This window comes from Pipistrellus hanaki (assembly GCF_964339955.1).
Source record: "Pipistrellus hanaki genome assembly, chromosome: 5".
Lineage (NCBI taxonomy): Eukaryota > Metazoa > Chordata > Mammalia > Chiroptera > Vespertilionidae > Pipistrellus > Pipistrellus hanaki.
In genome coordinates, this window is record NC_140507.1 from 12,397,248 (window position 1) to 12,412,352 (window position 15,105).

Consider the following 15,105-nt stretch of genomic DNA (forward strand, 5'->3'; position numbering starts at 1 on the left):
TCTGGAGATGCTGAACCTGCCCTGACAGGGATTTCCTACTGGCCTTTTCTCAATAGTCTTGTGGCTTGAAAATAGAGCATATGGTGATATTTACTTTTTGCTATTTTCAGTTTTTCCAGTGTAAAGCTGGAATTGTGACTCTGCAACTTAACTAGCTGAGTGACCTTGGGCACCCCAATTTCTTTATCTATAAAATAGGTATAATAATAGTACCTGCCTCATAAGAATATTGTTAGTACTACATGTGATGGTACACTAAGTGTCTGTACTAGTGCCTGGTACATAGTAGGTTCTCAAATGTTAGCTGTAATCCTTTAGGATTTTATTTTACTGTCCTTAATGCGGGCAACTTTTCTTCTCTCCCTTCTGTAGGTATTCTCAGTGCCTTCAATCTCTTCTGGAGAGAACGCTGACTCTGAAGGGCAATTTGGAAGAAATGGATTCAGTAGCTTCTTCCAGACATCCAAACCAAGAGCCTTAAAGTAAGAATAGAATAGTAGGAGCATTATGACACTGAAGAGGGAGACTTTTTTTTTTTTTTTTTTTTTTTTTTTTATCAGTGGCATAGGAGAGGACAGGAAAGAAAAAACGGTTCAGGACTCAGGCGCACCCATTTTCTAGTGATTTTGGGAGAACAAGCAATATTGGCGTGGGAGCCTCAAAGACTGCTTTCAGGAACTTTCATTAGCTTAATCTATTGTGCTTTTTATTAGCATTTTCCTAGAAAGTGAAGTCAAGGAAAACGTTCCTGGGGTGGGACTGGACTAGTTACCATAAGGTTATAGTTTTGCACATCATTTTATCTCCAGCACCTAGCACGGTGCCTAGCATACTAGGGACTCAAAGCGTGTTTGCAGAATTCTTTTCAAACTTTAGTTGTCTTTCCCAAGGAAACTTGTGCCCACAAGCGGCCGCACGCAGGTCCGAGCCTAGAAATAACATTTATTCTAAAGACCACTGCGCAGTGATTCTTGGGAAGCAGTTCCCCTCCCTTATTCGCTCGCTTCTCCCCTTAACTCGCCTTTGAAAGAACTGGCTCGCCACGTGATTCCCTCCTTTCTCCCTTCTCTGAAAGCCTGGCTGATAAAGGGCAGGAGTGCAGGCCAACCATAACACTTTATTTCCTCTCCTAGCCAATAGTGAGGAGCTCTAAGTATATGTCTCAGGTTTTTTTACTTTCTCCGCCCACTTTACGCCCGCCCCTCCACTCCCATTGGACACTTGACAACTCGCCCGGCCAATGAGAAGTTCCTACTCTACATGGGAGGGATGGACTGACTAGATAACAGACGTCCGGCCCTGGCCAATGGCATATCAGAAGCGAAGGAGGAGTGGAGGACGCGGCCAATGGCGCGGTGCCAATAACGAGCATCAGTGGAAGGGCGGGACGAAACAGTTCGCGGGAGGGAGGGGAAGGCCCAGGGAACCAAGCAGCGCTGCCGCCACCGCCGCCGCCGCAACCGGAGTTGGAGGAGGGAGAAGCCAGGAAGAAAATGGCGGCCGTGGCTGCAGAGGCGGCGGCGACTGCAGCCTCCCCCGGGGAGGGGGGCGCCGGCGAGGCCGAGCCGGAGATGGAGCCCATCCCCGGCAGCGAGGCCGGCACTGACACGCTCCCGGTCACGGCCACCGAAGCATCCGTGCCGGACGGCGAGGCCGACGGGCAGCCGTCCGCTCCTCAGGCCGGCGAGCCGCCGCTCTCGCCGCCGCGGGAGCTCGCCGCTCGCAGCCCCGAGGCGGCGGGGCCGAAGCCGGAGGCTGACGAGAAGCTGCCCGCCCCGGTGGCTGAGGCGGCGGCGGCGGTGGCGGCGGCGGCAGCAGCCGCGCCTCAGGAAGGGCCCGACCTCCCCGCTTCGCCCGCGCCAGCGCCCGAGCAGCCCCCGGCTCCCGAGGAGCGCCCGGAGCCGCCGCCGCCGCCCCAGCCCGCAGCCCCGGCGCTGCTGCCGCCGGCGGGCGGGGACTCCGCCGTGTCGCAACTCATCCCCGGCTCGGAGGTGCGGGTCACGCTGGACCACATCATCGAGGACGCGCTCGTCGTGTCGTTCCGCCTCGGGGAGAAGCTCTTCTCCGGGGTCCTCATGGACCTGTCCAAAAGGTACCGCGCCCATCCCCAGCACGCCATCCCCCGGGGCGCCGGGGCTGCTCGCTCCCCCGGAGGGAGGGAGGGAGGGAGCCGGGCCGGCCCCGTCACCCCTGCCCGCACCGCCCTCCGTTCCCGCGTGGTTCGCGCGGCCCGGAGAGGGCGGTCCCCGCCCCAGGTGAGCGCCCGCGGGGCAGGTGTGCGGCCCGGAGGGGGCGCGGGGCCAGATGGGGCTGCAGATCTACTCCCCCCACACCCCCCTCCCAGGCTGCATTCGCGCGGCTCAGCCACTCTAGGGCGGGGGGCTGCGTTCCTGCAAAACGCAAAGGGTTTTTGCAGAGAACCGGGTGCCTGGCCGCGGGGATGGCTTGTGAGCCACTTGTGTTCTCAAATCAAACTGGAACTTCAGTAAGGGTGGAGACAGGGATGTGCGCATTGGGGTTCCCAGAAGGTTACCTGTCTCTCTCCCTGCAGGGGCAGAGCGTGGGTTTAAAGCGAGCCCTCTGACCGTTATTCTTACAGTTAGAACCAATTCCCCTAAGATAATTGTTCAACGGGAAACACATTTGGCTAATGATGATGATAGCGCTAAGGAAAGTCTAACGAAGATATTCGATTTTTTAAAAACCTTGACTATCAAGGTGGGGTGGTGTGTGTTCGCATACCGACTTCTAATGCTGTAGATATAGTATCAAATAAGTTCACGCACAAGTCTGTCTTATCCAGTACATTTTCGTCTTTTGACTTTAAATATTGCTTTAAATAGGTAAGGAAGGCCGAAACCGGTTTGGTTCAGTGGATAGAGCCTCGGCTTGCGGACTAAAGGGTCCCAGGTTCGATTCCTGTCAAGGGCATGTATATGGGTTGCGGGCACCTCCCCAGTGGGGGGTGTGTAGGAGGCCGCTGGTCGATGATTTTCTCTCATCGATGTTTCTGACTCTCTATCCCTCTCCCTTCCTCTCTGTGAAAAATCAATAAAAAAATATTTAAAAAAATGTTTTAAATAGGTAAGGAAGATAGTCTGTAGAGTTGAGGTAACCTTTTCACTCTTCTTTTGCAGATATGAAGTGCAGACTCCCATTCCCGGCTCTCCATTCTGTTTTCCTGCAACAGCACACACACTGATGGTATCTCACCTGTTTGGAATTGGCTTATTTTAGTATGTTTTAATTTTAACTCCTTGCCCTCCCATTAAGGTGCAAGAGTCCTTTCCCATTTGGGGGGCAAAATCTACTCAAAATACATTTCAAAGTATGATATTTGGGGCAAAAAAATGGGAAACTTTTACAGTTATTTTTATGAAAAATTGGGAGTCTTTACAATTATTTCTGCACGCTTTTTAATCCCAAGTTTTTTTTTCTTTTTTCTTTCTTTTGTAATTTTGACTTTAGAACTTTTGCCCTTTGGTTTTCATAGTTAGGAAACAAAATAAGATTAGTGTGCTTTCTACTGATGTATTTAATAACGAAAGAGAGACTCAGCTGTGTGTATGCTATTGAATCAAACAGAAGTGAAGGCTGGTGATTGTGTGAGAATCTGGATTTCAAATCTGCAAAAGGAAGGTGTGAAAAGGTAAGTTTCTAGAAATGGAATGGATAGTGTTTTCCTTTTTTGAGGTGCTCATTTTATTGTTTTACTTTTTAAAATTTATTTGGTAGAGAATTGCAATTTTTTGGATTTTGGTATAATTTGCTAATTAGTACTTTAAAAAAATTCATTTAGAGGTGATTATTTTATTTTTTCAAATATATTTTATTTTTTACAGAGAGGAAGAGAGAGGGATAGAGAGTCAGAAACATCGATGAGAGAGAAACATCAATCAGCTGCCTCCTGCACACTCCGCACTTGGCAACCAAGGTACATGCTCCTGACCGGAATCAAACCTGCACTTGTGAGTCTGCAGGCAGACACTCTGTCCACTGAGCCAAACAGGTTAGGGCTAATTAGTACTTCTTTAAGCAGCAGTTTCTTTTGTTGGGGAAGCTGTTTTTATTTATTTATTTTTAAAAATACATTTTATTGATTTTTTTTTTTTTTTTTTTTTTAACAGAGAGGAAGGAGAGTGATAGGGATAGAGAGTAAGAAATATCAATGAGAGCCGAAACCGGTTTGGCTCAGTGGTAGAGCGTCGGTCTGCGGACTGAAGGGTCCCAGGTTCGATTCCGGTCAAGGGCATGTACGTTGGTTGCGGGCATATCCCCGGTAGGGGGTGTGCAAGAGGCAGCTTGTCGATGTTTCTGTCTCATCGATGTTTCTAGCTCTCTATTTCTCTCCCTTCCTCTCTGTAAAAAATCAATAAAATATATTTAAAAAAAAAAAAAAAAAAAAAAAAAGAAATATCAATGAGAAATAACGATTCAGCTGCCTCCTACACACTCCCTACTGGGGATGTGCCTGCAACCAAGGTACATGCCCTGACCTGAATCAAACCTGGGACCCTTCAGTCCGAAGGCTGACCTCTATCCACTGAGCCAAACCGGCTAGGGCAAAGCTGTTTTTATTATTAACCTTTTACAGTTTAATGTTTTGAAGTGAAAATGTAAAAGGATAATCTTAATGTATATTTTATTTTATTTTTTAATATATTTTATTGATTTTTTACAGAGAGGAAGGGAGAGAGATAGAGAGCTAGAAACGTTGATGAGAGAGAAACATCGACCAGCAGCCTCTTGCACACCCTCCACTGGGGATGTGCCTACAACCAAGGTACATGCCCTTGACCAGAATCTAACCCGGGACCTTTCAGTCAGCAGACCGACGCTCTACTGCTGAGCCAAACCAGTTTCGGCTTAATGTATATTTTAAAAGCCATTAAAGGAAACCAATTTTTGATTCAACATTATTTATTGAGCACATCTGTGTGTAAGACACCCTCCCAGGTATTCCTCCATTGCGCTTCACAGGTGTTGTGGTTTTTACCAACTGAGGGCAAAACCCTCCACCAGCCACACCAGCAAGGGGATTGAGTTCTTTCACAGGCACTTGCATGATGATCCAGGAGATACCCTTTATAGACTACCAAGACCATGACCTTAGTAATCAGTTGCTTTAAAAATAGTTCGTGTCCTTTTTGAATTGGCCATTGAATTAAACCTTTAGGTATAAATAAGAGTTTCCTATTTAATCAGGCATTGTACTACATGCTTTATTTAGTCTTCAGAATTTATTCATCTAGGAGAAAATTGAGGTTCATTTAATTTTACTAGTCATTTAGCTTATAAATGGCAGAGAAAGGATTCAAGTGTAGGTCGATCTGGATCTAAAAGGCCTACTTCCATGTTAAAGTTAGTTGGGCTGGCAAATTTTCTTTTAAGTAATAAGTAAAAAATTGTATATTTCTGAAATTTAGTACTTGATTTCAGTAGAAGTATGTGTAATCCATAGACTATGGTTGTTACAGCCAAGTATAGATTTTAATTTTTAAAAAATATGTTTTTGTTGACTTCAGTGAGGAAGGGAGAGGGAGAGAGAGAGAATCACTGACCGGGAATCAAACTGTGACCTCCTCTTGGTTCCTAACGGGTCTATGCTCAACCACTGAACCCCGCCGGCCTGACCAAGCAGATGCTTTAGTCGGCTAATAGCCATGGAGTCCTCTTCCTAGAGATGCCCCATTTTTTTTTTTTTTTGCTGTATGTTGGGATGCAGAGTATGCTTTGAAGTTTTGGTTCTTGGCCTGTACAGTGAGGTAGATAGGAAAAAATTAACATTTGGGAGACTACTGAGTGCTTTTGTGTGCTTTTCTGACGTCTAAAAAAAGGGCCAATTATTACTTTTACTAATGATTTTATGCATGGTACAGAGATGTCTTAAAGGTTGGAAGAGTTGTTTGAAAGTGTTTGAACGTAGAGTACAGTTTTTCACATACACATGTGAAAAATATATATATATATATTTTATTGATATTTTACAGAGAGGAAGGGAGAGGGATAGAGAGCTAGAAACATCGATGAGAGAAACATCGACCAGCTGCCTCCTGCACACCCCTTTCCGGGGATGTGCCTGCAACCAAGGTACATGCCCTTGACCGGAATCGAACCAGGGACCTTCCAGTCCGCAGGCCGACGTTCTATCCACTGAGCCAAACCGGTTTCGGCGATGGATTGATTTTTGTTAAGCATTTGACATTCTTCACTTTTCTGTATACATTATTTTTTTGGTCTTATTTTTAGAGTGAGTTGATTGAAGAACACCTCTTTGGGGAGAATCTCTTTATGGAAAAGTGAGCAGAACACATGTAATTAAACGGAAAGGAAAGGAAGTGGTACTAAATAATAGCTCAGGCCGAAACCGGTTTGGCTCAGTGGTGGAGCGTCGGTCTGCGGACTGAAAGGTCCCAGTTTCGATTCCGGTAAGGGGCATGTACGTTGGTTGCGGGCACATCCCCGGTGGGGGGTGTGCAAGAGGCAGCTGATCGATGTTTCTCTCTCATTGATGTTTCTAGCTCTCTGTCTCTCTCCCTTCCTCTCTGTAAAAAATCAATAAAATATATTTAAAAAAATTAATAGCGCAGTCTGGACAGTGTCGGGCTTCTTGGGTTCTAGTATTGGCCTCTAGTAATTAACACTGACTTAGGGCAAACCTGTGCCCCTCGGCTCCAGTCTCCAGTTCTTCTGAGGCTAAATCATTTTGACTTTTGGCAGTTCACTTAAGCACAAGCAAGCAAGCAAACTATTCCTCGGTTTATATATATGTGTGAAGTGAATGGAGTGACCAGTTGGTCTGGTTTTCCTGTCTCATCCTGGATTGATTGTTACTTCTTCCTTCTTTCGTTCTTTAGTGGTAGGTTGCTTTAGTCAATAAGTGACCCTAAAATTAAGGGCATTTGTTATTTATTGGTTGATTGATTTTTTTTTTACAGAGAGGAAGGAAGAGGGATAGAGAGTTAGAAACATCGATCAGCTGCCTCCTTCACACCCCTACTGGGAATGTGCCTGCAACCAAGGTACATGCTCTTGACTGGAATCCTTAGGCCAACGCTCTATCCACTGAGCCAAACCGGTCAGGGCAAAGTAAGGGTGTTTGAATATCTGGTTAGAACAGATTTTATGTATCACAGTATTTATTTGAAACTTTATAAGTGCCTTTATGGTGAGCCATGCATTCTCTAGTTCAGTGTTTTTCAACCTTTTTTGGGCAAAGGCACACTTGTTTCATGAAAAAAATCACGAGGCACACCACCATTCGAAAATGTTAAAAAATTTAACTCTGTGCCTATATTGACTATATATAAAGTAATTCTCTTGAATAGGAATCAAATAAACACAAAGAAAGTATTTTATAATTACTTTATTATGAAATATTAAGTAAACAAAATAGTGAAAAATTATAAAATTCTTGTCTTGTCTGCACCTACGGCACACCAGGCAACATCTCGTGCCGCGGAACAGCGGTTGAAAAACGCTGCTCTAGTTTACTCTGGGCTCCTTCACTATTTTATACCCAGCCTTCTTAGGTAGATTAAATTACTTGATTACTTCTGAATTTGTTATCAATGTCAAATGACAGTAGTGTAATAATAGCAGATAAAAATAATCAGCTAACCCACACTTTTAATTTGGTTTTCCTATTTCCTTTTCTTCCTTAACATTATACTTAAAAAAAATTTTTCCCCCAGGACATATTTTATGCTTTTGAAATTTTGACAGGTACATTTTGTTCATTTAGCATTCTAAAATAAGCATTCAAGTTACTAAGCTATCTTTTTTTTTTTTTTTTTTTTAATTTATTGATTTTGTACAGAGAGTAAGGGAGAGAGATAGAGAGCCAGAAACATCGATGAGAGAGAGTCATTGATCAGCTGCCTCTTGCACACCCCCTACTGGGGATATGCCTGCAACCAAGGTACATGCCCTTGACTGGAATTGAACCCGGGACCCTTCAGTCCCCAAGCCGACGCTCTATCCATTGAGCCAAACCGGTCCCAGCACTAAGCTATCTTAATGATTATTTTAGGATAGAGGAATAAATTAGTGATTGTACCATCATTTTAACTGCTTTATGAATGTATTACCCTGCTTTGATATTTTTCAACCATTAGCCAAACTTGTGTCATCATATGTCCACCTCCTCTGGGTTATTTTGAAGAAATACTAATCATACCACTTTACTATAAATATTTCAGTATAGATCTCCAAAAAGATAAGGACTTTAAAAACTGAAATTGTATTGCTATTACCACACCTAAAATAACAGCAATTCCTTTGTATCATATCCAGTTAGGGTTAAATTTCATAGACCTGTTTTAAAATTAACATCTCAGTCAACATCTGTTTTGTTTGCATCAGGATCTAAGTAACGATTATACATTACAATTGGTTGGTAAATTTCATAAGATTTCTCTTCTGCAGTTCTGTCACTACTTTTATTCGCTTTAGTTTTTTTTTGTTAAATCATAGTTTGGTAGAATTTTTCACATTCTGCATTTTCTTTCTGATGCATTTTCATAATGTTTTAAAATATTTCTTTTTCCTCAGGAGCGAACTGAAGGGACAACAACCATAGTCCTGGGAGGGTCACTTTTGAAACCCTTGTTTTGAGTCATTAGAAATGCTGTGGAAGTCTCTTGTCTACTGGCAAACTTTTAGACTATCCCTTAAATTACACCTCCAACTGTAGTAATTACAAACAGAAAAATGTAACCAGTCAAGATCATCTACAAAGGCAAGAGTTTTCTCAGCCTTTTCAACAGGGACAGTATTTTCCTGGCACCTAGGGTTTCTGTCTATGCAGAGCAATCATTAAAACTGTTTAGTACTGTTTTCCATATCTTTTTTTAAAAAAATATATATATTTTATTGATTTTTTACAGAGAGGAAGGGAGAGAGAGAGAGCTAGAAACGTCGATGAGAAACATCGACCAGTTGCCTCTTGCACGCCCCCTACCGGGGATGTGCCTGCAACCTCCTGGGACCTTTCAGTCCGCAGACCAACGCTCTACTGCTGAGCCAAACCGGTTTCGGCTGTTTTCCATTTCTTAATAATTATAAAATATATAAAATCCTGAAAAACCTTTTTGAGTCCCATTTTTGGACCTGATATAAAGTAAGGGATCATGAAATAAATGCTAATGCTTAAAAGTCCTTGTGCATTTTAATTTTGTGATACATGTTTATTAAAGGTTGTAGTTCAGAATTGGAAGATTACAACATTTTAAAAATGTTGACTTTCTGTGTGTATATATGGGATTTTGTTGCATAAAAAAAGAACTGAGGTAATTTCTTTAGAAAACTTCAGATTTCTCTAAGTTCTTAAAGCGTAAAGAGATTTGTAGAAAATTTATTTGTTATTTAAGAAAATATAAACCAAGACAATGATTTTTTTTCGTTACAGAGACCATGAAACCTATGGTGCAATAGCCCTACCTTTGGTGGGAAAAATATACAACCATTCTGGTGAAGCAGTGAGTAGTGGTATCAGTAGCTTATGCTAAGCATCCAGGTTGAGAATTTAGGCCCGCAAGTAGTATGCTTGAATGATTATGTTGAGTTGTATTGTACATATTTGAAACACTTAAATATTTGTTGGTGATCATTCTGCTCATATCCGGAGGTTGAGAAAGGCCTCACATAGTAAAATAGCATGGAGGAAACTGCTTATCACTTTGGCCCAGACACTGTAGGGACATGAGTACCATGCTAGTATATATGCACTGTATTGAGAGTGAGCTAGCTCTTCGATTGCACGTTGGACTGAAATGATTTTTTTGGAAGTGATTAGTTGTTGGACATTAAAAACCTAGTTTGAATCTGAGTATAAAGAATCCTGTAATATTTTGGCATTAAATTGTATAACTAAATTTTATAAATTGGATAACTAGATGTGTTACACACCAACTGTGTCAGGCATGTTTTATTGGACTTAATTTTCAACCTTTTTTGTGTGCAAATAAGACTATACTTCACTGTGTATTGTGCTCTTGATGCAACTAAGCTTAATCTTCCTAAGATTAAACTTTTCTTGTGTGGGTCTTTTTAAAAGGTGGTTGTAGCATGTGCTCATCTTCTCTGTTAAGAGAGTTATTTTCACATTGATAGAATGAATGATGTCCTTAGTGGTTATTTGTGCCTATAAAGTATATCCTTATTTCTTTATATTTATTCACCTTGTTCTCCTTAAATGCCCAAACTAATTTAGGCACACATTACCAGAAGAACACAGCTTGCCCTAGAGACAGATCTTGCAAGAAAGTGAGTGGAGGTTAAGTTACATTCTGGGTGGATTTAATATAGAATGCTTTTGCTAAATACTTTTGGGTAGTAGGCCTCAAAACAAATGCAGGTAAGATTTCTGAGCTCCTCTCCATCACCTTACATTTTAAAAAATATATATTTTATTTATTTATTTATTTATTTATTTTTTACAGAGAGGAAGGGAGAGGGATAGAGAGTTAGAAACATCGATGAGAGAAAAACATCTATCAGCTGCCTCCTGCACACCCTCTAATGGGGATGTGCCTGCAACCTAGGTACATGCCCTTGACCGGAATCGAACCTGGGACCCTTGAGTCCGCAGGCCGATGCTCTATCCACTGAGCCAAACCAGTTAGGGCTCACCTTGCATTTTTTTTTTTTTTAATATTTTTTTATTTTATTTTATTGATTTTTCAGAGAGTAAGAGAGAGGAATAGTTAGAAACATCCATGAGAGAATCATTGATCAGCCGCCTCTTGCACACCCCCTACTGGGGATGTGCCCGCAACCAAGGTACATGCCCTTGACCGGAATCGAACCCAGGACCTTTCAGTCTGCAGGTCGACGCTCTATCCACTGAGCCAAACCGGTCCCGGCTCACCTTGCATTTTTTAACAAGGTGATTCTCAGATCATATTTGGAGATAATTTTTTTTGGGGGGGGGGGGGTGAGGGATTGTTTTGCCAAAATAGTAGAATGATAAATTTGTTAAACCAGTTTTAAAAGTTACTGGTTAATTTCAAATGGGTGTAATCACAAAAAAGCAATACATTTGGGGATTTTAAAGACTACTTGGGTGGCAGATGTAATCCTTATTACAAAACTGGTAGCTAAACTTGCAAATAGTTTCTTAAGTCTGGTTGCCCACTAGAAATTTCAGGAGACCATAATTTTTACCTCTTTACCTTTGGACCAATTTTGTATGGTCACTTTACTGCAGAATAATGTTTTTCAGCTTTTGAAAGCTTGCACCTCTTATAATAATTGAGTACACTTTTCTGCATATTCCCAGCATCTAAGACGGTTGCCAAGCTTTACTGTCTGTAGTTAATAGTAGCTACTGTGTATTTCCCACTTTATTTTTTTAGCCTCACGCAAGGTTATGTTTTCATTGATATTTGATTGTGAGAGAGAAACACTGATTGGCTGGCTGCCTCCATGGTTGTGAGGGGATGGAACCTGCAGTCTAGGTATGTGCCCTGACCAGGAATCCAACTCAACCTTTTGATGTACCCCATGCTCCAGCCAACCGAGCCACCAGGACATTGCTGTATTTCCCACGCTCACCAGGACATTACTGTATTTCCCACGCTCACCAGGACATTGCTGTATTTCCCATGCTCACCAGGACATTGCTGTATTTCCCACGCTCACCAGGACATTGCTGTATTTCCCACGCTCACCAGGACATTGCTGTATTTCCCATGCTCACCAGGACATTACTGTATTTCCCATGCTCACCAGGACATTACTGTATTTCCCACGCTCACTAGGACATTGCTGTATTTCCCATGCTCACCAGGACATTACTGTATTTCCCACGCTCACCAGGACATTGCTGTATTTCCCATGCTCACCAGGACATTACTGTATTTCCCATGCTCACCAGGACATTACTGTATTTCCCATGCTCACCAGGACATTGCTGTATTTCCCATGCTCACCAGGACATTGCTGTATTTCCCATGCTCACCAGGACATTGCTGTATTTCCCACGCTTACGCAGGCATCGGGCCAAGTACTTTGTATACATTGTTTCGAATTTAAATTCTAATCTCATTTCACAGGTAAAGAAATATTTAAGTAAATTGCCTAAAATATTATAGATGGCAGACATTATGTGTATTGACAGTGATTTTTTTTTTTAATGATAGACTGCTCTCCAAGGTTTGAAAACAATCTTGTTCTAATACATTTAACTATATTTAATCACTACCATCTTAGCTCATGATTTCGGTGGGGCTGTTACTTTGGTAGATAGAAATGATGGAGCTCCCTGTTCCTCAATGAGCCAGGGAACAGCTGCTGCTTTGAAGATGTGAATTGCTCTGCAGTTCAGTTTAGTGACCTCTTTGGGCATTTTGCAAATGGGGTTTCTTCTTCATATATGGTCCTGGATCTTAGATTAGGTATCCTTCGTTTTGTCTTGATTGGCCTGGCCCTGGCAACAGTGGAGTCCCACTTGTTCTTGAGAACAGTCAGATTTGGAGCACAAGATCAGAACTAAGTGCTGGGTGATTGAATTGGGAAAGGATTTTAAAGACTAAAATACAATAAGTTGCTGGACAACCTATTTTACAACCTGTTTATTGTAAAATAGGAATAGTGACATAAATTGATTACATTCCATTTTTTAAAAAGTTCATCTGTTGACAGACTTTTGTGTGATGGTCCCTACTGGACAGAATAACAAAAGAAATATTGAAAGTACATAAAAATCATAATGGAAATATAGGAAACTTAAAACTGCTTATAATCAAGGGAATTCTGTTCAAGTGTCTTATTTTTATTTTTTTTATTGTATTTATTTATTTTTAAATATATTTTATTGATTTTTTACAGAGAGGAAGGGAGAGAGATAGAGAGTTAGAAACATCAATGAGAGAGAGTCATCGATCAGCTGCCTCTTGCACACCCCCTACTGGGGATATGCCCGCAACCAAGGTACATGCCCTTGACCGGAATCGAACCCGGGACCCTTCAGTCCCCAGCCGACGCTCTATCCATTGAGCCAAACCGGTTTCGGCCTGTTCAAGTGTTTTAAAACTGATGAGTATTTACATTAATTAAAAAGGTCCTTTAGCATTTCTGGGAAAATGTCAAGTATGTTGCTCTAAGGATGTACAAAATGTGAGTCAAAATGAGTCTGCTTCGAAAAACATTTTGCTATTTTTGTGGCTATTATCATTTTTGTGTGGTTATTTTAAAATGTTATGATTTGAACACCATACAGATGTTATTACTATTTTTACTTTCAAAAAGACTGAAGCATAAGTGTTTTCTCTATAGTTTCCATTAATTATCAAGGTAAGGTAAGTTTTTAAAGAGGATCATTAGAAGGTACATGATTGGGAGCTTGAAAGCTAAATTATTAGAGTTTAACCTCTTTTCCCCCACCTTCCAAAGCTCCATGTGATTTTATGAGGATTGAATAGACTTTTTAAAAGATTGAGTAAATTTTTATGGTTAGATGTTTTGTAAGAACTTTATGCTGCTATCTTCCCCACCCATTAATTTAAAAAGGTATTACTTGGTATTTTGTTAATTGGTGTATGCTTTGTGTTTATGTTGCTAAAATCATCCTCCTCTCTCACCTTGTAGTGCCCATAGACATTGCAGATTGCCCTTGTAATACCCGGGGCTATAATTAATAAAATCTAATTTTAATTTTACTATAGTATATATTTTGCCACATTTGCTTTATCACTCTATATATAAACATTGTTTCCTTGAACTCTTTGAAATTAGATTACATACATCCCTTTTTAAAATTTATTATATTTTTGTTAATCCTTACCTGAGGATATTTTTTCCATTGATTTTTTTTTTTTTTTTTTTTTTTTCAGAGGTGGAGGGAGGGAGGAAGGAGAGACAGACAGATAGATAGACAGACAGACGGGCAGACAGACAGATAGATAGATAGATAGATAGACAGACATCATGTGAGAGATTGGTTGCCCTGGCACTAGTTCTGGCAGGGGCCATGGTCTAGGATTCAGACCTGCAACTTAGATATGTGCCCTTGATGGGGAACGGAATGAAACTGAGTCCCTTTCGTGTGCAGACGGTGCTCTAACCATTGCGCATACCAGCCAGGGCCATCTTCTCCCTTTACCCCATAATACTTGAGCATTTACTGTATTTCCTAAGATCAAAGATAATCTCATACATAACCACAATATAGTTTTCAAATTCAGGAAGCATTGATAGAGTACTTTTTATCTAAAATAATTAAATTTGCAGCCCATATTTAATTATTTTGTCAAATTTTGCAATGCCCTTTAAAGCTTTTTCCCCCTCCTGTAAATGATCATTGCATTTAGTTGCAATATCAAATAGAGCATTTGTAATAGGGACTATTCCTCAATTGAGGTTTTTCTTATATTTGCTCACAAGGGGTTCAGGTTCAGACAGTGTTGTGTTCTCATCTGCAGGCACATGATAGTCATTTTTTTCTCATTGGGGATGCTCACTTGGATTCTCCCTCAGGTCAAGGTGTTCTGTCATTCCCCAGTGTAGTTACTATTACCTTTCTTGCACTAACAGTTCTTTTACTACTCTGAAAATATACTGCTTCTCACTGAACTTAAAAAGTTTAGTAAATGTTAAGCACATTTACATTGTTGTGAAACAGATCTCCAGAACTTTTTTAACTTGCAAAACTAAAACTCTAGCCAATAAACAGCTCCCCATTTCCTCCTCCCTCTAGCCCCTGGCAACTATCATTCTACTTTTCTCATTCTATGAATTTAACTACTTTAGATAATTTAAATTGAATTATATAGTATCTACTGAAACTGGTTTGGTTCAGTGGATAGAGCATCGGCCTGCAGACTGAAAGGTGCCAGGTTTAATTTTGGTCAAGGGCATGTACCTGAGGTGTGCAAGAAGCAGCTGATCGATGACTCTCTCATCAATGTTTCTAATTCTATCCCTCTCTCTTCCTCTCTGTAAAAAATCAATAAAATATATTTAAAAAAATATATATATATTTAAAAAATAAATTGAATTATATAGTATCTGTTTTATTGTGACAGATTTATTTCCCTTAGCATAATGTTCTCAAGGTTCATCCATGTATCATGTGACAGGATTTTTAAGGTTGAGTAATATTGC

General features: G+C 41.1%; 1 protein-coding gene across 6 annotated transcripts in view; it reads left to right on the forward strand.

Moving 5' to 3' along the window:
• The first annotated feature begins 609 nt into the window (after window positions 1-609).
• The window catches only part of PWWP2A (PWWP domain containing 2A), a 34,936-nt gene continuing 20,440 nt past the window's right edge, over window positions 610-15,105 (forward strand). The window contains exons 1-3 of one of the 6 annotated variants that reach the window (XM_084884108.1): window positions 610-2,092; window positions 9,410-9,479; window positions 10,214-10,266. In XM_084884108.1, coding sequence (XP_084740234.1) covers window positions 1,494-2,092; window positions 9,410-9,479; window positions 10,214-10,266 — 722 coding nt within the window. In that variant the 5' untranslated portion in view covers window positions 610-1,493. The remainder of the gene's footprint in view (window positions 2,093-9,409; window positions 9,480-10,213; window positions 10,267-15,105) is intronic. The other 5 variants (XM_084884105.1, XM_084884104.1, XM_084884103.1 and 2 more) reach the window with 5 other exon arrangements.